Source organism: Heloderma suspectum, chromosome 5 (genome assembly GCF_057233095.1).
Source record: "Heloderma suspectum isolate Gila_16-S chromosome 5, 16-S_ref, whole genome shotgun sequence".
Classification (NCBI taxonomy): Eukaryota; Metazoa; Chordata; class Lepidosauria; order Squamata; family Helodermatidae; genus Heloderma; species Heloderma suspectum.
In genome coordinates this window covers 61838452-61863161 of record NC_139462.1, presented here as the reverse complement: position 1 = coordinate 61863161, position 24710 = coordinate 61838452, and the positions used below count along the sequence as shown (strand labels likewise).

Below are 24710 nucleotides of genomic sequence, written 5' to 3'. Positions count from 1 at the left end.
AGAAATGTCTTTCCTCAGGGGCTGCTTATCTTTCTTCCAATATATCGAAAAGAATCCTTCCAAGGTTTCTTCTGTCTTGAAATGCTCTGGGGGCCCTTGAGAATGGCCTGGAATATGGTGCAAGGGACTGCAGCAGGAATTAGAAATTGGAGGGGGTGCCTCCAAAGCAGTGCTTTCTGTGAGCAGGATCAGAGTCATTATTTGAATATCCGGATGGTGACCTGGCAACCCTGGCCCGAATCTATTGCTGAATTACTTTTGCCTTCCCGGGGACGGCAAGTCCTCCAGATACACTGAATTTTCTTAGGATGGTGAAACGTTTGCCTGTCTACTAAAGTATACAAAGATCATTGTTGCCTGCTAATGCCAAAAGTTGTACGAATATGGTCCGTGATTCTTTATTGGCAGTCCATGCTGGGTATAGTTCAGGAATGCTGGGAATTGCAGTCCAAAACATCTGGAGGTCACCAGGTTGGGGAAGGCTGTCATATTGCACAGTGCTCAGGCAAAAATCTGCAGATGCCTCCAGTTGCTTAGTCTGCCTGCAAAGCTCCTCACCTTGCTGTCTGACATGACCCTCTCTCTAGCATGATCGTTAAACTTGAGCAAAATCCTCCCATTTGTGGAACACGTTACAATAAGGTGACTGAACCCTTTGTGATGCACTGTTTTTTGTTCTGTTGCCCTGACTAGCTATAATCTATGAACTGCTGTATGAGAAAGTATTTGATGTTGACGTGAGTAAAATCATAGAAGAACTTAACCCTCCGGATGTGGCAAAGGGTGGCAACGGGGACAGCGAAGCATCCGACTCAGACGATGAAGATGCGGGGTAAGCCTACTCCTCTGAAGCTGAATTGCACAGAGCTCGTCACAGTAGTTTTCAGTTATAAAGAAAATAATGGGGGGAGGGAAGAGAAACTGAGGAAACAACCTTTTCTTGAAGCTATATGCCAGGGGTTGGCATGTTTTTTGGGCTGTGGGCACGTTGGGCGATATGAGAAACTGTCCTGGATGCCACCTAAAAATGGCTGCCATGGGAGGCGTGGCAAAGGACAAGCAACCTGCTCAAAAGATTGAGTACTAGGCAGAGGTGAGGTCTGAGCCCCCAAACACGAAACAATTCCTTCGAATCCACAGTTGTCAGCACCAACAGAAACCTATATTTCACAGCAATTCTAGCTGCCAGTAAGAAAATGTGTTAATTAAAAATTAATTAAAAAGTGGGAGGGCCCGGGCACTTCGGTGGGCACCAAGAAAGGTGTCTGGGGATGCATTGGTGCCCCACAGGCACCATGTTGTTTAACCCTGCTATATGCATTCTTGTTCTGTAACTTTTTAAACATGATCCCGCCCCCAAAAGGGCATATGAAAACAACTGACTTGTTCTCTTGTAGCAGCAGTATTTGTCAATTGCTGCAGAAATGAACTTTGGATGCAGGAAGGACAGACTGCAGACTGCCAGGCTATAAAACACAGGTCCTGTGAGCTGGTCCAGTATTACTACAGTGGACAGAATTGGTCTTAAGGACTCTGTTGCTGGCACAAAGAAACAGCCCTTGGCTTTCTACTGAAGATGGAGCTTGGCAGGAGCTGTTGCTGCTCCTGCCACATTTGAACACTTCCCTGTCGCACCCTTGGGCCAACGTCTGTGCCAGGAGCATTGACAGCCCCCAGATGTGGTATTGTTAACGTAGGAGCCTCTTGTTTAGTGGAGTCTTGCCCTGTGATGTCTCAGTAGGACTGTATTTGTATTTAATGGCCTGTAGGGCAGAGTGGAGTGGCTGCTTCCCTCTCAACCACAGGGTGCTGCTTTAGCTGTTACTACCCCAGTCCATTATTTGCGGTGCAGCAGATGAAGCAGACCAAGGCCTGATCCGGTGCGCATGATTTACTGACCTCAAGTGGGCCTTAAAACTCCCCACATATGTGTGCATAGGACTGCAGCCTCTGGTTCAGCCAAGTGAATACATGGCACAGGACATGGCCCTTGTGGACCTAAGTTGGGGGGGCAACATGGTTCACCCGCCCCCCCCCGGAACCTTTCTTGGTGCCCACCAAGGGCCCCAACCCCTTCCTCTTTAAAAAATAAATAAAATTAACACACCTGTAATGGGGATTGCTGTGACATAAGGTTCTGTTGGTGCTGAAATGGTGGGTTCAAAGGAGTTGTTTAGTGTTTTGGGGCTCAGACCTCACCTCTGCCCAGTACTCAGTCATTTGAGCAGGTTGCTTGTCCTTTGCAACGTCTCCCATGGCAACCATTTTGTGGTGGTGGCCAGGACAGTTTCTCAAATTGCCCCATGTGCCTACAGCCCCGAAAGGTGGCCCAGCCCTGCTCCTGGCCCAGTGTGTTATCCAGGTAGGAAGATAACAGCATGACGTCTAGGTTGTCCCCTTGTATGTCAAGAGCCTCACTTGGAAAAGAAAGTTTTGTTAAGGATTCTTGTAACTTTTCTACTGGTGCTCATAATTAAGGAGTGTGTGGCGGTGGTCAAACTTGGGGGATTTAATAAATGGCATATCTTCCCTTTCTTTTTTCAAAAGAGAAATTTATTGCAGGCCCCTTTTTTTTGTTTTTAAATTGTGAGCCCACAATAAGCTAATAGTACTTACTGCTGGGTTTCATCACCAGATTTCATGGGCTGGGGCATTTGGTGCTTGACAAGGGGAATGTATGTTTAAAACGTTCTGTTTCAAAACAACAACACAACCTAATATGACTTAATAAGCTCCCCCTGGGCTCTTCCCCCGCGTTTGCCCAGGGTTTGTGTTTCTTATTTCAAACTTTTACAATTTAAATAATTAAACTTGACTTCAGTTTGTGTTTGTATGTGTTTTAATAGTTAGAACGGGATGGTTGTGGCTGAGTGCAGTGGTGTAGTGGAATCAGGGCTTGCAGAGATGTAGCACTGGCACTTTTCTATTAACAGGGATGCTGATATCATCTGCCATCCCCTCAGACCTCCCTGGTAACCCTGAGCTTAGCTGCAATCCTCACAGTAGCTGGGGTGAAAAGCATTTTCCCAGCAACAATCCATTATTCCCTGTTGTAATGCAAAGTGTTTTGAGTGACTTGGTCTTGAAGGGGCAGTTAAGGCCCATTACAAAAGAGCTGCTCATGGTAGAGAAACTGCTAGTACCCGTTTGCTGATATGGACCGACACAGCTGCCTCCATTTTTGGACTCTCCTTGGGGCCATGGCTATGGTCGCTCTCATGATGAGCACGGACACTACACCAGTGGCTGATTGCTTTCTAGTGGATCGGTGTAAAAACATGGTTTTAACAGCCTCATCTGCAAGCCAATCAAACCAGGCGACTTGCATTTCAAATAAATTAGTCCTAACTGAAGGTGGACAGTCGGAAAAAGATTGCCTCGCCAGGTTCTACTCATGATTTCTCCCCTTGTAAGGGTGAAGCATTAGTTTTGAAACAAAGGCCTTGCTTGATTTTGAAATGTTTCTGTGCCCTTTCTTCACAGAAGTGAAACTGCTGCACCAGGTTATACGAATGGATTGAAGCCCCGTGTGGGCAACAAGGTATTTTACTTGGATATTAACTTGCTATGTTCTCACAATTAACTATGAAGTTCTGTGCCTCTGTACTAATGTAGTTTATTTCAGATGGTAATAAACCATTGGTAGCATTGGTATTAGATTATGGTTAGCATTGGTATTAGATTATGGGTTAAACTTGTTTATGAAATGCTAGAGTCTGCTGTCTACTGGTTAAAGCCAGAGAAAGTTTGTTGTACTTGCATTCCATTGAAAATAACAGGATGCAAGTCCATAGTTAATACTGCAATCCTAAATGGCCTCACAATGGAATAAGTGTCGTTGAATATAGTGGGACGTACTTCTGAGTAAACACATATACGTAGGATTGTTGTGCAAATCACATGGATTTTTGGTTGAATGCAACTTTCTCTGGTAGTACTTTTCATTTGCCTTTGAGGAAAAATAGCTTGCTTCATTAAGCCAAAGTATTAAATGTGGTCGGAAAAGGCATAGAAAGTATTCAGGTTGCTAAGGAGTGACTCATTGTTTGTGTGTTAATGCCGTTGGCAAGCTTTGCTTTACATGCCAAACAGATCAGAGACGAGTTGGGTGATTACTTTTTGATTACGATGGACACTATGCTGTTTAGGATTTTTTGTATGCGTATATGTGTAGATACTCTCATTTTTTATGTGGGTTATGTGAATTTGAACATGGCTATACTGCAAATAATACTTGCATGTGCTTTTAATCCATTTCACTTCATGCATATCCATGCAATATTGTTCACTTGTTACTCTGGATATTCTTATCTTCTTTTGATTTTTGATTTGTTTATTTAACACAGCAACTTCACAGACATGGAAGATCCAACTCCATTACCCTGCCTAAAAAAGTTCTTAGGTCACTCAATCCATCAGTTTACCAGAATACTGAATATGAAGTCTGGCAGCAATCAAAGCGAGGTAAGGTCCAACGATAGTACTCTGGTGTGGTGCAGCAGTTGAGTCTTTCTGTGGTGATCAAATGGTATAGTATAACATGTTTCCTTTATGTGTTTACAGACCAGCAAAACCGAGATTTTTCTATTGCTGCTGGCATGCAGTATTCAGTTGGAGATAAATGTCAAGTAGGTGGCATTGAACTTGAGTAAATCCACTTGCTGCTCTTTCATTCTTCAATCCTGCATGCTGCTGCTATACTCTTTCCCTTAAGGTTGCCACTTTTTCCTGACAGAAGCTTTGCGGCTTTAAGGGCAGACATGGAAGGCAGAAATCCATCAGAGCAAGCTTTTCTGACATGAAGATGCAGTGATGAGAGAAGCTGCTGAAATTAAAGTTGCAGAACCTCTCTAGCATAAAAAGGTGGCAATCCAACTTCTATTTCCTTTTCCTCCTTTACCTCTTGCCTCTCCCTCCTGCTCTGCTTCATTCAGTTGTCCATTATCTCAGTTGTCTGGGCCCACCAGCCTAACGTTCTGTTGACTGGCCCTGCCTAGCTAACATTCCCAATCCTCCAAACCATGGGTGGGCAAACTTTTGGGCCCATGGACACATTTGCAAATTTGAGAAACTGTCCTGAGGGCGACCATAAAATGTCTGCCGTGGGTGGGCATGGCTAATCACAAAGGACAAGTAACCTGCCCAGAGTGATTCATGGGAAATGAAGATGGCAGCAGCTAGAGCTCCCACTTCACTTTGAAGTACTCCCAGCTGCCGGTAAGAAAATACAAAAATTTAGGGCATTTCAGTGGGCACCGAGGAAGGTGCCTGAGGGCACATGGATACCCATGGGCTCCACATTGCCTACCCCTGTTCCAAACTATGTCTGGAATGTTTTGCAGCTTGCTCACTTCCTCCTCCTTCCTGTGCACTCTGATTCAATTAGTTACTTCCAGTTCAGTGCAAAGTGTAGTTTGCCAGAGTGGATATAATAGCAAGCAATGGTTTATGCTAAACGGGACGGAACTGATTGAATGAGGGAGGGAGGATTTGAGACCATGGTACATCTCTGAGCCTACAGTGCATAGTTTGGAAGATCTGGGGGGTTTATACGTGAACCAAACCTTCCTTTCCAGCTTGTGGATCAAGTTGTGGGTGATCATCCCCTCATCACTTATTTTTATTCTCTTTATTACATTAATATACTGCCTTTCCTGCAAGGAACTCAGGGTGGTCTACATCTTTTTGTTTCCCCACATCCTTATTCTCACAACATCGCTGTGAGGTAATTTAGGCTGAGAAATAGCGGCTGGCCCAAGGTTGCCCAGTGAGCTTCACGGCTTGCGCGGGGGATTACTGTCACCCGGCAGTAGCCATTCCATCTGGCTGTGGCAGAGAGTTGGGAAGCAGGTCCCTTCCATGGGTGCTGAGGGACCAGCTCCATAAGGCTCCTCCTCTCCCTGAACTGTTTCCATTCCAGCTGCTTGTTTCTAAGAACTTGGTATTTTATTTATTTATTTATTTATATTTATTTATTTATTTATTTATTTATTAAATTTCTTAATTGCCCATCTGGCCAGTCACCCGGCCACTCTGGGCTATGTACAACAGTACAATTTAAAACAGTAAAATGACATGTTCAAATTTGGCGCCTGCATTTGCTGGTTTTCCTCTTCTCTCCCCATCACTTTTTCCTTCGGTGTGCTGCTTTTTTTTTTTTAATTGTAACCTGAGTGAAGGGACTGTCTTTTCATTGATCTGTAAGCTGTTCTGGGAGGCTTTTCAGCTGAAGAGTGGGTAAAAATGCTTCAAGTGAATAAATACAACTTAAACCTTAGCCTTCGGAATGCTGTAGGATGATGTCTTTGTGATTGTTAATTGAAACCCTTTTTGTGATGGTAGGTTTTGGATGCTTTTTTTCTTTTTACATAAGCATTCTGGTTATATTTTTTTGTAGCCTGACCTCTGTGTGTCTGTGTCTGTTCCCTATGAACAAATGAGAAGAATTATCCCTAACCAACAAAAAATAAACACCCAGATGTTCTTTGCTAGTACAAATGAGTTGCTAACAAGTCTTTCAGGCATCTTTCAAAATATGCTCCTCTCTTGACTCATAGATGCATTGCTTCCTTTTACGTATTACACACGAGAAGGTTGAGCTGTAGAAGTAGCTCTCCTTGGGCATGTTCTTGTCATGTTTTTGCCAGTTATTAAAGTTTTATCTAATAAGTATGAGCTACAGCCACCTTTCCCAACCTTTGCACCCTCCAGATGTGTTAGACTTCAACTTCTGCTATCCCCCAGGATGGGATGATGGGAGTTGTAATCCAGAACATCTGGAGGGCACCAGAGTTGGGGATGGGTAGGCTATGGTAGGTAATACTGGTTTTATCCCCTTAAATATATTCATTGCCTCATCAATTATGGTTTTTGTATCTTGCAGCACCACTGGGCATTAACAGGCAAACGAGTTTGTCCTTAATGTGGTTTTGAATATGAAAAACGGTAGACAAAATGACCACCAAATGGTGGGCATGTGTACGAAATGGTTGTTCCTTGGGTCTGCCTGCTTTTTGCTTCCGGGCCAGTTCAGCCTTTGTCCGTGTCCTTGGTGTGAATGGGTGTGAACGACACAAATAGGCCTGAACTGATGGTGGGAAATGGGGCGAGGCTGCTGAAGTGAAAAGGTGCTGGTGGATTCTGAATGCCTTGGACAAGCAGTGTGTCATTCCCTGCGTGGCTCATGCGTGAGAAGGGTCTGGTGGGATCTCCCCCAAATGTAGTCTGTTGCTTTCCTCTTCCTTTCAGGTTTCTAGCAGTAACTCTCCTTCTCCTGGCAAAGGGGTTCGGGAGAAGGGAGACAGGTGGATCTGTGGGCAGGTGAGGCAATATTAAATGAGATCTCCCTTTTCCAATTTACTTTACTCTTCATTACTCTACAGGTGCGTTTAGACCACAGTGGAAGGTTTTACAATGCTCACATCCAAGAAGTTCAGTCTGCCAATGGGCCGGTGATGGTCTTTGTGGAAGAGCTTGGTGCCAAGTAAGTGAAACCACTAGGAGAAATGTCGTAACAGTAAGAGTTGTTCAACAGTGGAACCGTTTGCCCTGGGAGGTGGTGGACTCCCCTGGAGGTATTTAAACAGAGCCTGGATGGCCGTCTGTCAGGCGGTAGACCTGCATTGTGCAGGGGTTGGACTGGTTGACCTCCCCCCTTCCAACTTGATAGCTCCACGAAAGAATGTTCTAAAATGCACATTTTGCCCAGTGGAGGCTGGTGGCTCCAGTGTCAGTGAGGCAGTGAATCCGTTCTGGGTTTCAGTCAGAACTCTTAAAGCAGCTGAAACCTGGAGCGAATTCACTGCCCCAGTGACATTGGAGCCACCAGCCTCCGCTGATCTTGCCACACAAATGTGCGTTGGGGAATGTGGTCATTTTCTGGCTGGTCAAATCTTGTTTGGCCAGTAGCGGTGTAAAAACAACAACAACAACTTGCAGTTGACATTATTCAGTGCCAGACTCCTTTGAATCAGATTCACCCAAAGCCGCTGGCATTTTGCAGGCTTCGTGTCTGCCCAAGTTCCACGGAAAAACGCTCTGGCAATACTGCATGTGAGCTCTGAGTTGTATTTACGTTTTCTTCCTGAAGAAGGTCTTGGGGGCAAGCCAAGGGCTGTAGTGGTATGACGACTGTGCAGGCGTGTGTGGGCGTGTTCGGCAATCTGTAAATACGAACGTATGAGAGAGGAACATTAGCAATTATGCTAATTCCGTTCAGAGAAATCTGCTGGGCAAGTAATGCTTTATATGCAACTTGGCATTTGGTGGGAAATTATAGTAAATTATGGGTCGTATTTATCTTAGGGAAAAGTGCTTCCGCTCGTGCAAGTTGAGGCACCTGATTTTGAACGATTCCCCTCACTGTAGACCTCTGCATCCCATTCTATTCTGAAGGGTCCTCTGTCCCTCAAGAACAGCTTTTGAGGGAGGCGGGGGGCTAAGAGGACTAGTGAAAACGGGGCGCTCCAGCCTGTGCATGTGGAAGTGCTCTCTGTGCTGAGGGAAAGCCGCCGCTGGAAACAGCCCTGTGACAGAAATAGATCGTTGTGTTTGGAAAGAAGTGTCGTGGTAACCGCTTGGATTAGTTAAGGTGCTTGCCTCCTGGCTGTTTCAAAGAAGTGGGATGATGGTTCGAAATGCCCCAGAGCTGGATTTTGGCTGGAGCTGGGGCATGCTAGTGACAGGCACCTGCGAAGGGCTTTGGGGGCAGGGTTAAAAAGCAGGTACTGAGCATCACCTGTTTTGGCTCCTAGATTTGATTTCCTCTAAAGAGGCTGGAGACAATATGCAATCGGGACTCCTTGTTTGATATTTGAACTTAGTGGGTTAGATCCTGTGGCGGCTCTCGCTGGAGGAAGTGGGGGAGGAGACAATATTTGTCGATTCCCCCTTCCCCCTACAGTCCCTAGTGCCACCTCATATGTTCTGGAGGCCCTCCTAATCCTCTGGAGCAGTTTTGGGGAGGGAGGGGCTGCAGATGGAGGGGGGATGGGGGAATATTGCTTTCCCTCCTTTCTTCCAGCAGGACAGTTCGGTGGGCTGAGTTCCCCCCATGGGTAGCTGGGATCCAACTCATTGTGTGACTTCTTAATGAATCGCTTGTGTAAGATATTGAGCAGCTCACTGTGCTCATGACTCAGAGAGATTGCAGAACAGCTCTGCTAAGGTCCAGCCATCTGTGTGCTCTTAAACTAGCTGTCTGGAAGTGATCTTGACAATCCCTTAGTTTTGAAAGGAGCCTAGGAGACTATGGGTTATATATCAGGGGTGGGCAGCTTGTGGCCTTCCAGATGTTTAGGCCTACAACTCATCAGCCCTAGCCAGCATAGCCAATGGTGTGATGGATGATGGGAGTTGTAGGTGAAAGCATCTGGAGGGCTCCAAGTTGCCCATCCCTGGTACCTCCATATTTTGCAACACCTGGCTAAAACAGTCTGAATTGGCTTTAACTTCTCAAGCTGGAAAACTGTTGTCTTTAATTCTTGCCTGTTTTGTTTTCTGTGATAACACCTCTGTTCTTAAACTTAATATACCTATATATTGTAAATGAGTCAGAGCTATCCTGTTGCATGCCATACCAATCTAAATTAAGAAACAATAACTGTTCTTGTGGTGGCAGATATCTCCTGGGTCCTGGTTGTTGACCTGTGTGGTCTTTGTGAGATGTTAGTTGCAGCATGGAGATATGATACATATTATGGCTCTGTTCTTCCTTCTTTCCTTGCAGGCATTCAGTGTTGCTGAAGAACCTTAAACCACTTCCACAGACCGCTTCTCCGGAGAGCTGGAGCATCGTGCTGGGGAAGAAGATTAAAAAGTCTGCTCCGGCTCATGGGCAAAACGTTCAGACAGGTAGGGCTCCTTCCCCTTTCTACAATTCACAAATGTGGTTGCCAGGCAATTAGGCTGGGATTAATTTAAAAAAACCATGTGTTTTCCAGATGCTGACTGCAGAGCATCAAAGAATCCAAACAAGCCAGTAAAAACCCCATTGGCACTGCCTCCTCGACTCCAGGGCGCAAGGCAGCATCATATATCCAGTCCCGGGATGCATTCTGAGCAACCTGCTCCGGAGCACAAAATGCCTGCCAGAAATCCCTCGCAGGTTGCAAGGTGAATCTGATACGTCTCACTTGTTTTTGAGGCATGCGTCTTCTTCTTCTATGAGTTCTCCATCATTTATGGATTGCAACTTCTGAATGTTCGTTAATATTCTAATGCACTGATACGTTTCTCACTCAAAACCTTATCTTGCTGCTTTGATTTCTTCTGTTCTCTACCTGGAGGTGGGCAGAAAGCAGATTGCCAGATGTTCTGGACTGCAGTTCCTAGCTGTTCTGACCATTGATCATGCTGGCAAGGGCTCATGGGAATCAAAGTCCAAAAGACGTGGCGATCTAGCTTCTGCTCACTTTTACTATAGCTGATTGCATTTAAATTGTAGGGATAACCTGTGAGCTACCGCTGACTAATGGATTTGCCCCTCAGTTTTAGCAGAGGTGTGAATGCAGCTGCTCAGGCAGCTAAAGCTGCTCTTTAAGTCTGGATGAGCTTTTTCCAGTAATGATGCATTTTAGATTGGTATTAAGTCTGGCCAAGAGGTGGGCGGATGTCAGGCTTGCAGGATCTCCTTCTTTTTAACTGGAAGCCTGACATCCAGCACCTGAGCCTGGTGTAAAAGGCATGCACTTGCAATGAAAGCATTCTGAGCCCAGGAATTTGTTAACAGAACTGAATGGAGTTCTTCGTCATACAAATCCATTCCTGGTCACTCATAGGTAGCTAATGTTACCGTTTCAGTAGCTGAAACCCAGTTCCCCCCCTCCCCTCTCTTCAGAAAGGCTGACCGTCAGAGGACAGAAGAGTTGGACAACGCAAATAGGGATTGTGACTATTTTGGCCTTTCTCCAGAGGAACGCAGAGAGAAACGGGCAATAGAAGAAATGCATTCACTGTATGAACTTCAGTTACGGGATGAAGAAGCCTTTCCTGCACTTTCGGTATGTGTACCGGGCCCACAGTCCTCCTTAAAATGCAGCATTTTCCTGGTTCAGTGAATAATGAAATGGAGAGCTAAATCGCTGCTGCTTTTGCTTGTTTTATTATTTCTTTCTGTACTAGAGTTATATGCCACCCAACTGGCAAATGCCTTCAGGTGGTTTACAATGATAAAACCTAACAGCAACAAAGTATCAAAAATAAAAGTATCAAAATAATACAGTATTTAACATTGAAAACACTAAAATATTTAAAACATTGAAAACCTCAAAGAGCCAGCAGTAAAATTAATAAGCAACAAATGAAGGATGAAATGCCTGCTTTACAAGGAAGGCCTTAATCTGGCATCTACATGAAGTTGTCAGCTGGTCTCCCTGGGAAAGGTATTCCACAGATGGGGAGCCACTACAGAGAAGGCTTTTTCCTGTCTCACCGCATTGCCTGGTATATTTTTCTTGCATTGCCTGGTATATCTTTTTATGGAACTTTTTCTGTATAGTATATATCAGGGGGTAGGCAACTTGGTGCCCTTCAGACCCTTATCAGCCCCAGCCAGCATGGTCAAAGGACTGGGATGATAGGAGTTGTTGTCCAAAGCATCTGAAGGGTACCAGGCTGCCTACCTCTGGTTTATAGACTAGTACTGTAGCGGTATAGAACAGCCTTTCCCAACCTGGTGGCCTCCAGATAGCTTGGACTACAACTCCCACAATCCTCAGCCAGCATGGCCAATGGTTGTGTGCACCGAGGATTGGGGGAGTTGTAATCGAACACATCTGGAGGGCACTTGGTTGGGGAAGTCTGATACAGACATTTGGTACTAAAACATCCAGATTTTCCAACAAGAGAACCAAAATTAGGTAAATTTTTGCGTTCAGAACATGCGAAGTTCTGCAGAGAGTTCCAGCTTCAGCACCAGGCATGGTGGGACAAATGCTGACGGGGCCCAGAGCTGACAGTGCTGCCGCTGCAACTCAGCTGGGTGGCTGTGGTACACATCGGAGGCACGTACTGGCCGGCACTGCAATATTAATCATGCTGGCCCCACTCCTGCTATCCCATGGCAGGGGCAGCGCAGTGCCATTGCTGTGGCAGCCTTGGTCAGTAGGTGCATGCTGTACAGGCTGAAAGCGCAGCTTGGCGCTGTAGCCTGCCGGCCAGCGAGGCAACTAGTAAGTGGCTGGGGGCGGATGCTGGTGGGGGTGGGCAGGGAGGGTAGTATGTCTGGCCCCCTCCTCTTTATTTTAGAGCCAGGCTTGTCTGCAGATATTCCTTTCTTTTCTTAAAGTCAAGCCGTCCAATGGGGATTGGGGGGCGGGGGGGGAGCAGTTTGGATCCATGGAACAGAGCGAGATAGCAGGTGCTGTTGTAGGGCAGAGAAAGTTCTTGTCCTTTAAGCTGTTACAAACCAGCATGATCTTTCCCGCAGTTCCTGCTATCATTCCCTTAAGCAGAAATCACTTTCCTTTTCAGATTTTTATTGTGATAAGGCCAAAAAGTATCATGAAAGAAAGCAAAACTGAAAAGTTGGGGTTCTCTGTGGTCTGTGGAAGCTTCCAGATTTTGTCCATATCCTGGAAGGGATCCAACAAACCGTGGGACTAGTTGCATGCATCTAAGGGGGCTTTAAGTGTGTATTTTTAAATGGTGCTCTCCCCATGTCCCTTTCGAAACGGAGGCGTGTTTCAAAAGCGGCTTGTAGTGCTGTGTAAGTGGCCTCTGTACAAAGGTGGAAAAGGTGGTTTTAAAGAAAAATCCCACTGGGTGCGTTTAAAATAGCTCTTGGGATACTGGCTGTTGTGATTTATATTATAGTTATGCCAGTTCCTAGATCCTGCCATCGTACACTTGTAATAAAACAAATTACTTAGATGGGATACAAGGCCAGGATGTGGTGAAGTTCTCAGAACTTTCTGGTGGTCAGAAATTTTTGACTGAAGGAAGTCATTAGCGTGTCACATTTTTCTTTTTTCTTGAGACTGTGTGTGTGTGTGTGTGGCTAATGTTGTTTACATTCTTACTTTGGTGAAGTTGTTAAGGCTTTAAGAGCAGGAAAAGCCATTTCAGATGGGGCAGAACCCAAAGCCCGGCTTGGATTTTCTCCTACATTTTGAAGTAGGAAGATAACTTGTAATTTGAAGGCGATAGTCCACAGCACTGTTGCTATGAACTTCCATCAGACTTATTTCGGAGTAAACTTACCTGCTAGAGCTGTTTTCCTTTTTAAAATGTCCTGTGATGACTTGCTGTGAATTCGAGCAAGGCACCGACTGTCTTACGTTACCCCAGTGGGAAGCTCAATTAAATAAACAGATCTTATAATAATGACCAGGCCTTTGTGACTCAGCCTTTAATATAAAATGTGGAGAGTGTCACTTCTCAGTTAAAACTTTTTTTCCAGAACCCCTCAGTGACTCAGGTAGCTACTCAGACGACTGATAGCTCTGGATGGAGAAAACCCCTAGTTCCTAATGGGAGGAGAGCCAGCAGTCTGAAAAAAGAAAAAGAGGAGAAAAAAGATGCAGAAGCAAAGGAGGAGAAAGGTATTAAAAACGGGAAACTTTGGTTTTAAAGCTAAGCTGACATGTTCTTAGTTTGAGGCCTTCTGTAGCCTGTAAAGCAAGCAAGATATGCATTATGAGAATACTGCTGGGAGGGGATACTTAAACATTCCGAGGGACTTTTCAGAAAAGCAGCTGAATAATATTCTAAATGAATATACCTTTTTCTAGTCTCTTGAGGGCTTCGGTGATAGTACTTCTCTTTTGCTTTTGCAGTGGCTACTCCTGGACAGACCCCTTTAGATCAGACGCTTGAGCCCAAAATATCTAAGGTAATTAAAAATGTTACATGCTGTGACGTGTCCTCAACCTCCTTAAGTCTTTTGAAAAATTAATGCTTATAAGGCAGAGGTGATGGTCCGTTTTTATCTTGTAGGACGATGGGGTGGATGCTGCAGATACAGGAGCATCACCTCCCTCAAGTCATGGAAATGCACAGTCCTCATCTATTGAACAGGTAAGAGGCGTGGGCTTAAACTTCTGTGACCCTTTTTGGTAGTGAGTTCACTGAGCCACAGCTTTCCTTCTATCACAAACTTTTGATTACAGCAGAATCCTTTATATTTGGATGTTTGTAAGGTTGGAACTTTGGGCCCAGTCCATTGGCAATACATCTTGCAAGAGCATCTGGGTAGGCTATGCCCTTCATCTTCGAAGACACAAATGCTTTGATGTTTAGCCAAGGCTACTGAATCTCTCAGTTATTGGACATCTTCAAACCACCTAGTTCCACTTAACTCCCACCACTTGGCAGTTCCAAAACTGCTCACAGACCCTCTGGATCCCCTTGAAATCATGCTTGCTGAGCCACTGACCTGGTCTACTTTCAGCCCTGCTTTCTGCCATAGGATAGCTAGTTGAAACCTCTTTGTTCAGGGGCAGTATACTTGTAAATACGACATGCTGGGTCAAACAGGGAAGGACTGTTGCTTTCAAGCAGGGCGTTAACATATCTGAAAGATTCCTGGAATACTCTGGCTAGATGCTGGGCCATGGACTCCTGTTCAGATGGAGCAGGGGTCTTATGCCAGTGTATTTTTTTCCTCACGGAAAAGAAGAGGTGGGGTGGATAATGACCTAGTGGGTAAGCTTCAGTCGGGGTCGTCACCCTCCAAAGCTCCGGTGTTAGGGTAGGGCAGGGGTGGGCAACTTGTTCTCCTCCAGATGATTTGGCCTACAACTCCCATCAGCCTTCACTCTTTGCTGTTCTGGCTAGGGCTGATGGCACTTTGTGGCCCTCCAGATGTTTTGGCCTACAGGTTGCTCACTCCTGGGGTAGGGCTATCTGCTGCAGCCTTCCCCAACCTGGTGCCCTCCAGATGTGTTGGGACTACAGCTCCTAGTATACTGGGAGCTGTAGTCCCCGCACATCTGGAGGGCACCAGGTTGGGGAAGGCTGTTCTAATTCATGCTTGCTAATATGCCATAGGTCCCTATGTCTTTATTGCCCTTGTCACGCGCAACTGGTTACGTGGGTAAAGTCTCATAAACTAGTTTATGTCCTGCATGAGTTTGTCATTTTGGGTGGCGCTCCTGTGCACATGCTTCCAGGGGAATGAGATTGGTTGAACTCAGTGGAACTTCTAAATAAATGTGCATAGAATTGGGCCACAAAATTATTATAATGCCTTCTCTTGCCAATTTAGTAATGCTGCCGTGTTTAAAAATTTTTAAATTCTGCTCTTGGCTCAGTGTTTTACTTTTGGAAGTCTACTCAATTCCAACGTGGTGTCTTTGCATTATAGAGCTTGCAGGAACCCTTACTGGGGGTGAATCCCACCCCCTCTTTGGCCTTTCCCGAGATGCATTTGCCTCCCACAGTGCCTTCCGTACCAGCCGTCGTGCCAGCGTGGCCAAGTGAGCCGACAACCTATGGACCAACAGGTTTGGAGAAAAAGCATTAGTCTAACCCCGAACTAATGAGGTCTTGTAATACCACACTCTGCTTTAGAACTGCTTTTATAAATCTAGTATGAAAGTGATTTGAGACGGTTAGTACAGACCAGCTGTATCCAGTACATGGTGTGGAAAGGGCAGATTGAGGCCTTGGAACCGCATGGTGAAATACGTCTGATATAGTGGTCCCCTAAATTTCTTGGACCAGTAGATCACGGAATGTTGGGACTGCAGTGGGAACCAAATGTCACCTGGCACTGCAATCCGCTTTCCCCATCTGCTCTGTCCACATTCAAGTTCCCTTGAACATCAGTAGTGGTTCTGATGGTTTTCCTTGTTTGAACACTTGTGTTTACCTTTTGATGCCATATCTTCACTGCCAGTTTAGGCCGGTTTTCAGCTGGTTTGACTTGTTGTTCGCTTCTCCCCTTCCCTGGACTATTCCTTGGGAATAGTAGTCTTATGAGATGTTTGAGGACTTGGTCTGAACATCCAGACGAATAAGGTGGGGAAATGCTGAGGTGATGGAATGGATTGCACTACTTCAGAGAGCCAGCGGGACGGGGACACTTTTTAATTGTTGTCCAGTCATTAAGTTGTGTCTGACTCTTCGTGTTAAATGAAAACGGCATACCAGCCACAATAGACAAAAGCCTGGACTAGAACCTTTATTCCTTCTTAGATTAGCTTTCTAATTGGAGGGGTTTTTTAAACATGGGAGAGCATTCAAAAGTAGTATCCCACACACGCAGTCTGGCCTAGCCCATTCCATTACTGCATTCTGCAGCATATGTAAACCCAGCCGTAGGATTCTCTGGGCTTCTGCCCAGCCCTTGAAACTGATGCAGCCTCATAGTCTGGATATGACTGGTCCACAGACAACACATTTCTTCTCCAGGAGTCCCTGCCAAAGGAAGCGAGGCAGGTGGCTTCCAGGAAAAGGGCCTTTTCTGTTGTGGCACCTTGGCTGTGGAATGAACTCCCTAGAGAGGTTCGCCTGGCACCTATGTTGTGCTCCTTTCGGTGCCAGGTAAAGACTTTTTTTATTTTCCACGCATTTTAGCCCTCTAGTCTTTTAGCTCTGCTCTTTTAAATCTGTATTTTAAATTCCTGCATTGCCGCTAGATTTTATTCTGGTTGTGCTTTTATATTGTAGTTTTAAGCTTTCATAATTGATACTGTTTTATGTTGTACTTTGCAGTTTTAGTTTGTGTGAACAGCCCAGTAAGCTTTGACTATTGGGCGGCATAGAAATGAATGAATGAATGAATGAATGAATGAATGAATGGGGTTTGCAGCCATAGTGGGTCTTGCTGAGGGGGCATATAGGGGGGTTCTGTGATACTTCGTGTGTTAGAACTGATCCAGAGCAGATGGTATATTTTGCCTCTGTATGAGTCATGCTGCGATTCAAATTGTATGGGTTGAACCGTTGGCTATGAAAGTGTTTATATATTCTCAGCTGAGCTCTGCAGAGTCCTGTTCCCTCTCTCCCTTTTCCCCTGTCCTACCCCTCACCCCCCACAAGAGTTCATTTCTGTGATCCTTCTTCCATTCTCTTTGCTGGTCTCCTCCCAAGCAGAACAACAGTGATTTCAGGACAGAAGGCTGGATCCAGTGCTAGGTGTCTTCTGGTGCAGGGGTGTTCAACCTCTCTCAGTCTGAGGGCCAAATTTCATTTCAGAGCGGCTTTCTGGGGGAGGGGGTGGGCAAAAGGGGCAGAACCAGAACAACCAAAAATGCCAACCTGCTTTACCTGAAAGCTCTTCCAACCAGTAACTCGGTCTTAGGAGAGGCATTTCAGCCTTCTAGAACGGGGGGAAAGTTACACAAAAGCCAGGGTATCACCAAATGAAGGTGGGGCCGGGGGAAGGGCATCTGGGGAATGTTGGAGGGCTGGATTTGGGCCCTGGGCCCGAGGTTTTCCCCTTCTGAGCTACTGGAATAGCTTTCAACTCCACCTTGTGCACCCCTCAAATCTACTCCAGAGGGTTGGGAGACACTCTAGAGAGGATTTGGCAAGAGTGCAGGGCAGGAGTGGATGGGCAAGTCCCATTGCGCCACATTGGATCCAGTCCTGTGTTTGGACCGGGCTTTGATTCCGTCAGCCTCTAGGAGTTGGTGGCTGTCAATGTTTATCCTTTCGTCGCCGTTCTGAGACTGCCAAGGTGCTGTTCCTCCCTGCAGTTTCTTGTCTGTGTAGATTTTGCTCTGGGCTACCCTCTCTCCATGTGATGTTCAGGCATACGGGGTTGTCTGGTTCTTAGTGGCACGTTTAAAGCATTTAATCAGCAGATGCCCTTTTCATGGCAAACACCTTTATTTCAGATAATTTCAGAAAAGCCTCATCTCCTGAGCCTTGTAAAAATCATTCTTTCCTTTGTGTAGAGTTGAGGAAATGGAAAGGTGGGGCATACAAGCCTTTGTGGGTGGCTCTTCCTGTAGATCAAGGTCACTTCTGGTGGTTTAAGCCAGGGGTGCTGAACTCAGGCCAGGGCACAACACTCAGCCCTACAGCATTCCCCACGTGGGCATGCCCCCTTTCCTCCAACAGTTTGGTGGCTTCTTGACTTTTGTGCATTCTCTCCCCCCCGTTCTAAAAGGTTGAAATACCTCTCCTAAAGCTTAGTTATTGACAGTAAGAACTGTAGGGCACAGTCCTGTGTAGGTTTTAAAAAAAATTCCTACAGCTCCCAGCATTCCCCAGCCAGCAGAGTTGTAGGACTTTCTCTGTCTAAACATACACAGGATTTCGCCCTGTGGATTAAGTTATGCTGGTATCTTGGGCCCACCCCCTTTGCCTTTAGTTCCACCCACCACTGGAGTGTGGCTCCTGAGGGCTTCTCTGATACTGAATTTGGTCCTTGGGCTGAAAGAAGTTCCAACACCCCAGTTTAAAGTAAACATTCAGGTCCTGCTTACAAACTTGGAAACCAGTTCCAGAAACCAAGAGCATTTTATTTTGTTACGGTAATGTCATTACGGTCTTCAGCTTATGAACCCAACTCTTCCCACTCTGAAATCTCACCTTTTTTTGTTTTGTTTCTGGCGTTAGTCTTTGACATTGCCCAGATTTGTGAATGGATTTCTTTTCCTTGTTTGTATCCTAGGTATTCCACCCCAAATACCTGTGTCATCAGTGATGCCAACGCAAACTGGACTGGATTCCACTCTCTCCCAACCCCAGTTGAGCTCCAGTCCCGTTACTGGTATTCCAGTATCGCTCCAAGCAGTTAACCAGCCTTTAATGCCTTTGTCTCAAACGCTGAATCCTTACCAGGATCCGTTGTACCCTGGATTCCCTCTTACTGAAAAGGGTGAACGAGTCATTATACCCCCTTACTCCTTGTGCAGCACAGGGGAGGATCTACCAAATGGTAAGAGGGGATTTATCGTGGTAGCGCAAGCAGAATGTTTTGTCAAATCTAGGTTTGGGGTGGGGAATGTTGTGTTTACAAGCAGCCTTTCTCCATCCTGGTGCCCTCCAGATGTGTTGGACTAAATCTGCAGAGCACCAGGATGGAGAAGTTGTATAAAGCTTTATTAAAAAGCAGCAACAAATAGGATATACCTTCAGTTTTCTATGCCCCATCTAAATCCTTGTTTTCATGTCAGGATTCAAATTTTGTTCAATAGATTTTCTTCACGATAATGACATTTTCTTTTGGTTATGGTAACTGAAACAGATGGGATCTGTCATTGTTAGGTAAGGGCATATAAATATGGGCTGTAGAACAATTACAAGATTTTTAATTGATTCACTGTTTGATTTACATATATTAGATAGTACCAAAAAGCGTGTGATTGAAAGAAAAGTTTGATAATATATTAATAAATAAAAACAACCACTTTGTTAGGCTGTCTTTAATTCTCCCTTCTGCAGTCTCCTATTACAGTAACATGCCAGAACCAAAGCCTCAGCTACAAAAAATAAACTATGTCCTTATCTCTGGCTTCCACCAATTAACATGGCTGACAGTGCAATCCTATTCATGTTTACTTAGAAGTAAATTCCATGGTGTTCAGTAGCATTTACTCCCCAGTGAGTGTGTTTAGGGATTGCAGCTTCAGTTTGATTAGTCTATGGATGAAAGCTTGCAGCCTTAGGAATATATATGGGCAGATACGCATGCGAGGCAAAACAAAAAAAGGACTATTGGGAATTCATGGCTGTTTAGCATCTAAAAGCATTGACCTAGTTCACACATAATGAATTTTTTTTTCTCCCTTTCATAGATAAAAACATCCTCAGATTTTTCTTCAATCTTGGTGTAAAGGTAATTCTCAGCATTTTCCATGTTGCTATAGCAGAACCAAAAGTGGCATGATTCTAAAATCAACTTTTAGAAATTGTAATTTAAAAAAAAATTGACTGACTGGTTCAGGTGATTTGAATACAGAACAGCTCTGCTACCCCCGCCCCCTCAAGTCTATTCCTGAGAATAATATCTACTAATATTTCCTGCTTTTCTACTATAACTCCCAAGACATTTCAAAATAAAATAAAGCACTTAACTGTTAAATACACATTACAAATGAAAAGTTGGCAATACGGTTGCAATCATAAGGACTTCAGGAAAGACTGAGGTTATGCATACAATGTGAAACTTGAGCTTCTTCTGGTTCTCCCCCTGTGCATGGAGCAGATACCGGAGTATGGTGGACAAGTCCCTCTTCTTGCTGTTTTATGTTTGGCCTGTGCTGTCATGCATTTGGACAGGTTAGGCTAATACATTAATATGGAAGAGTCTCCTATGTTGGTCACTTCTATAAATGACTATGTTGGAGGTACATTTTATGCAGTGTGTCATATCCTGAGACTATAGCACCCTCTGCTGGTTGTAAAGGCAACCCCAACCTGCAGGTCATTTTCCTTTCCACCCTGAATGGGCAATTGTATGAATGGGGAGGATGATGTGATGGTGGTTGTCACTAGTAGTCACATTCTTGATGCTACTATTTTTAGTATTTTGTATACCTAGAAGAAAACATCCATTCAGGAAAGGGCGCCAGTAGGTGGGGGTTACTCCTAAAAGATCACACTTTTAGCCTAGTAGCATGTGTTAATCATGAAATAAAATGTCCAGAGTCAACATGCTGTAGGGAAAAATGTAACTTAATTAAGATTGACTAGATCAAGAATGGGCTAATTCTGCTCCTCCAGATGTTTTGGCCTGCCATGGCCCTAGCCAGCAGTGAGGGCTCATGGGTGCTGTGGGCCAAAAATCTGGAAGACCACAAGTTACAAACCCCTGGACTAGATGCTGTTGGCTGAAATACACTGCATTAAAAATAATGGGTGGGATCCAATGGTGTTCCACCAGCAGAAGGAAAACTACTGGCGGAACGGATTCCCCCTCCCCTGCAGCCCTCCGTGGGCCCCCTAATTCTGCTTTGGAGGGCTTGGTGACCCTCTGGAGCAGATCTGGTGCGCACATGGGAGGGTGGGAGAGGAGAGGACAGGGAAATCCCATCGCACAAGTGAACATCTACTCATGTGATGTTGGCTCCAAGCCAAGAACACTTCTTTTTCAAGTGTGCTAAAGGTTAGCCTAAATGATCTTATTTCTGTTTCTGCAGGCATACAGTTGTCCCATGTGGGCTCCACACTCATATTTGTATCCTCTCCACCAAGCTTGCCTAACTGCCTGCAGAGTGTACCCAAAGGTGCCGGTTGCAGTCTATTCTCACAACCCTTGGGTGCAGGAGCTGCCTTTGACTCAGAATGGGAACGAAGCTGCACAGATAGACGGATGCTTCCCTGTGCAGGACGAAGCTGGGATGAACAGCCAGGGCCCACAGACAGACTCAATGTCTCAACCCATGCCCCTGTTTCTACCTGCTGCTCAAGTGCCGGAAAGCCAGGGGCTTGTCTGTGTAGAGTCTGGGAATCCAGCACAAGCACTGCAGGCTGAATATGACGAGTCCTTAGGAGGTAAAAGCATATTCCCGCAGCCTACATTTGGTGGCCAAAATCCATTTTTAGGGCCTGTTCCAGTTGCACCACTTTTCCCTCAACTTTGGTATGGGTATCCTGTTCAGGGCTACGTTGAAAACTCTGTGGTAAGACAAGTTGTTGTGCCGCGTGAAGACAACAGAGCAGATGCTGCCTTGCCCAAGGAGTGTGGTTCTCCAGTTCCTGTGGCAGGATGCACCGAGGTGCTTCAGAAGGCCCAGAGCGAAAGCAGCGTCCAAGGCCTACCTCTCCTCCCTCCGACTGCCACCAAGAGCGAATGCAGTGTTCTAAATAAAACCTCAACCAGCGTGCCTAGGGAGCAGCAGACTGGCCCTGCTACCCCATCTGCCACCCAAGCCAAGTCTGTACTCCAAAATGCTTCCACAGAGACACGGGACGTCAAGAGGCAGATGGTGTCGACGCCAAAAACTGAACTGAAAAGCGCTGCTCTTAGTCACAAAGAAAAGACTGACAAAGCTAGTGTTGCTGGCAATGGATCAGCTGCCTTGGAAGAAAGTAGGGTATCAAGGACAAGGGAAGAAAGTTCTGAAGATGAATGTGAAGTATCCAACATGCTGAGAAGTGGCCGATCAAAGCAGTTTTATAACCAAACTTATGGAGGTGGTAGAAGACCTAGAAGTGATTGGAACTACCACCCTGGGAGGGGGGGATACCAGAATCCAAGAAATGAGGAATCCTGGAAGGGGCCACCCACCAGAAACAGAGATGAAGGCTATCACTACCATCGCAGTTATAGAGGGAGGCCATATCGGAACGAGAGAAGAAGAGCGAATGTGGGAGATGGCCATCGTGGGCAGCAGGTGCCTTGAGTACATCTACTAGAAGACTTCTAATATCCTAAAGTTAATGGAACTAAAATAGGTCCTAAGGCTTGCACTCTTTCTGCTGTGTTTCAAGATCAGAATGCCCTGTTGTATTATCAGAAGAGTGACATAAGCTCCCCAGTGTTATAACTCTTTGGCTATTAAAACTGCTAAATTTGGTTTAAATTCTGAAAACTACATAACTATTGTTTCAAATACTAAAAGTACAGTTTTTTTGTTTGGGCTTTTTTTCCCTTCAAGATTTGAGTCTGGTAGAAAAAGTATCTAGATTGAAAACTTACTGCAGTTGAATATTTGACACATGACAGTGAAGAATGTTGCACCAAATAGAATGTATATTGTAGCATACTCTACCTTGGGTCTGAACCAGAGGTGGGAAACCTGCAGCTCTCCAGATGTTTGACTCCAACTCCCCAGCAGGATTGGAAATGTAGTCCAACATCTGGAGGGCCTCATGTTTCCCACCTTTGGTCTAACCTTGGCTTCCTGGACTGTTTTTGATGTGCTTCCAATCCAAAGGCCTTTCATCTCAAAATTTGTGAAACTTGAATGTGTGAGGTTGTGTGTCTTACTTCAGTGAAACTATCACATATGGCAGTTGACTATCCTTTGTGTCTTATAGATGGTTTATAGTGTTTTATTCATAGGGGTATATTTTTTAATTTTATATTTATAAAGCATTTCTTGAATTAGTCAAAGCAATCAAGAATACCTGTGTGTAAAGTACGTAGGAAGATCAGCTCAGTGGTGAACTCTTCCAAGCAGTCTTAACGCTGATAGGCCTGTAATGATGCCTATGCCAACTAATGTATACAAGACAAAAGTAGATGCTATGCATTTCCAGAATAGTTTTGCATCTCTTACAACTTTTAAGATACTTTTGCACTAACAAATGCCTAAACAGGAGAGATGCATGAAATAGATCTGTTGCATTTGTTTGTTTTTTTAAAAGCAAGGCTTAGGCTGAACTATATATAGACTGTTGCATTTCTTTTTCTTTGAAACTGGTTATATTGTTTGTAAAACATCCTGCTGAATGGGAGATTTCTAACTTTACACAGTCTGGTTGCTTTCTTCTGCCTTGCAAAACACTGCAATGTGCACTCCATTGTTTTGCTCTGTAAAATTGAACTGTGTATATTTGTCTGTATATATCATTGTAAAAGGTGATGGTTACTTTTTATTCACGTTCAAGAGATTGTATAACTTTTTTTTGATCAAGAGCCTTGAGTGAGACTTCATTAATTCTTTTCAGGTGCATGCTATATAATTAAAAATGTTTGACCTTTTCTGATTTATATTGTTGTGATATGGTGTGAGCGGCTTTATGCATCTATTTGAGTGTGTTAATTACTTCTGGAACATGAAGCTGACTTACAGCTAGTTCAGTGAGTCTACTTTCCTAGATTCCGTAAAGTCTGATAAAGTCTACTCTTGCCTGACATCTAGCCTAGGTAGACTGGAGGACAGCCTTAAGTGTACACTGCTGTGTTTATCCAAGGAATGAGCAGTACAGCATCTGCAAAGGGGATTGCTGCCTCCATTAAAATGTTAGAATTGCACATCAAGCACGTGATCCTGTCTACTTGCACTTTTGAGGAACTTTTCTTCCATCAGTAACTCCTAAGCTAAATCTGGCTATCAGAATACATCTTTATAACGCAGGAGCTCAGCACAAAAATACTCAGTTCTCAGCAGTATGCATATGGAATCTTGCAAATCAGCTAGGGGAGACCAAGCTAGACTGTATATGGGACTATTAATGAGTAAATTCTTTAGTTAAAACAGTATTGTAAGAGTCCAGTTAAATGTATGTTTGGACATGCCCTCCTAAGGTATTTTCGGTATGTAGATCTCATCACCAATGGCTTTACTTTCATAAGGACTGCATATGGCACTGTCAATATTCCTCCAAGTGTAAGCACAGTGTCTTATCAGAATCAACTTTATGCAGCCCAGGTCTTTGAGAATGTTCTTTTGGACACATTTAGTCCATGCTTCCAAATCCCTCTTTTCTGAGGAAGGTGAAACCTAGGAAAAAGTGTCATGCAATACTGGTCTAACTATATATGCAGCAGTAACTGAAAATGAAAAACTTCATACTGAACTACTATATACAGATCTGGCTGCCTTAGAAGCAAAGTATCAAACACTGTTACAGACAATTCTTTATAAAAGGGAGAAGTGCAAACGGTACAATCAAATGGAGAACAGTTTTTAAAAGGGCACAGAAGTCGGTGCTCAATGAGCTGGTCCCTTACGTGCAGAACATGTGCAGTATCATACCTCCTGCATTTAGATTGTTTATGATCATGTCCAAGAGCATTTAGATTGTGAGATATGGCATAAATATAAATATGGCAGCTACTTTTTACGTTCATCCCAGATCTGTGAAGATTAGGTTGGCCAGGATATTGTGTTTATAGCTGGGTGGTAAAGGCAGATGTGAAGATA

At 44.7% G+C, this 24710-nt stretch overlaps 1 protein-coding gene across 1 annotated transcript in view; it reads left to right on the top strand.

Annotated features, from left to right (window-relative positions):
• The window catches only part of OTUD4 (OTU deubiquitinase 4), a 35786-nt gene extending 12232 nt beyond the window's left edge, over positions 1–23554 (top strand). The window contains exons 8-22 of the mRNA XM_084856171.1: positions 694–832; positions 3484–3541; positions 4347–4464; positions 4564–4628; positions 7383–7483; positions 9728–9852; positions 9942–10113; positions 10838–11000; positions 13400–13541; positions 13776–13831; positions 13936–14016; positions 15305–15443; positions 18566–18832; positions 19692–19732; positions 21036–23554. Of these exons, the coding sequence (XP_084712297.1) occupies positions 694–832; positions 3484–3541; positions 4347–4464; positions 4564–4628; positions 7383–7483; positions 9728–9852; positions 9942–10113; positions 10838–11000; positions 13400–13541; positions 13776–13831; positions 13936–14016; positions 15305–15443; positions 18566–18832; positions 19692–19732; positions 21036–22241 (2873 nt within the window). The 3' untranslated portion in view covers positions 22242–23554. The remainder of the gene's footprint in view (positions 1–693; positions 833–3483; positions 3542–4346; positions 4465–4563; positions 4629–7382; positions 7484–9727; positions 9853–9941; positions 10114–10837; positions 11001–13399; positions 13542–13775; positions 13832–13935; positions 14017–15304; positions 15444–18565; positions 18833–19691; positions 19733–21035) is intronic.
• Positions 23555–24710: the final 1156 nt, after the last annotated feature.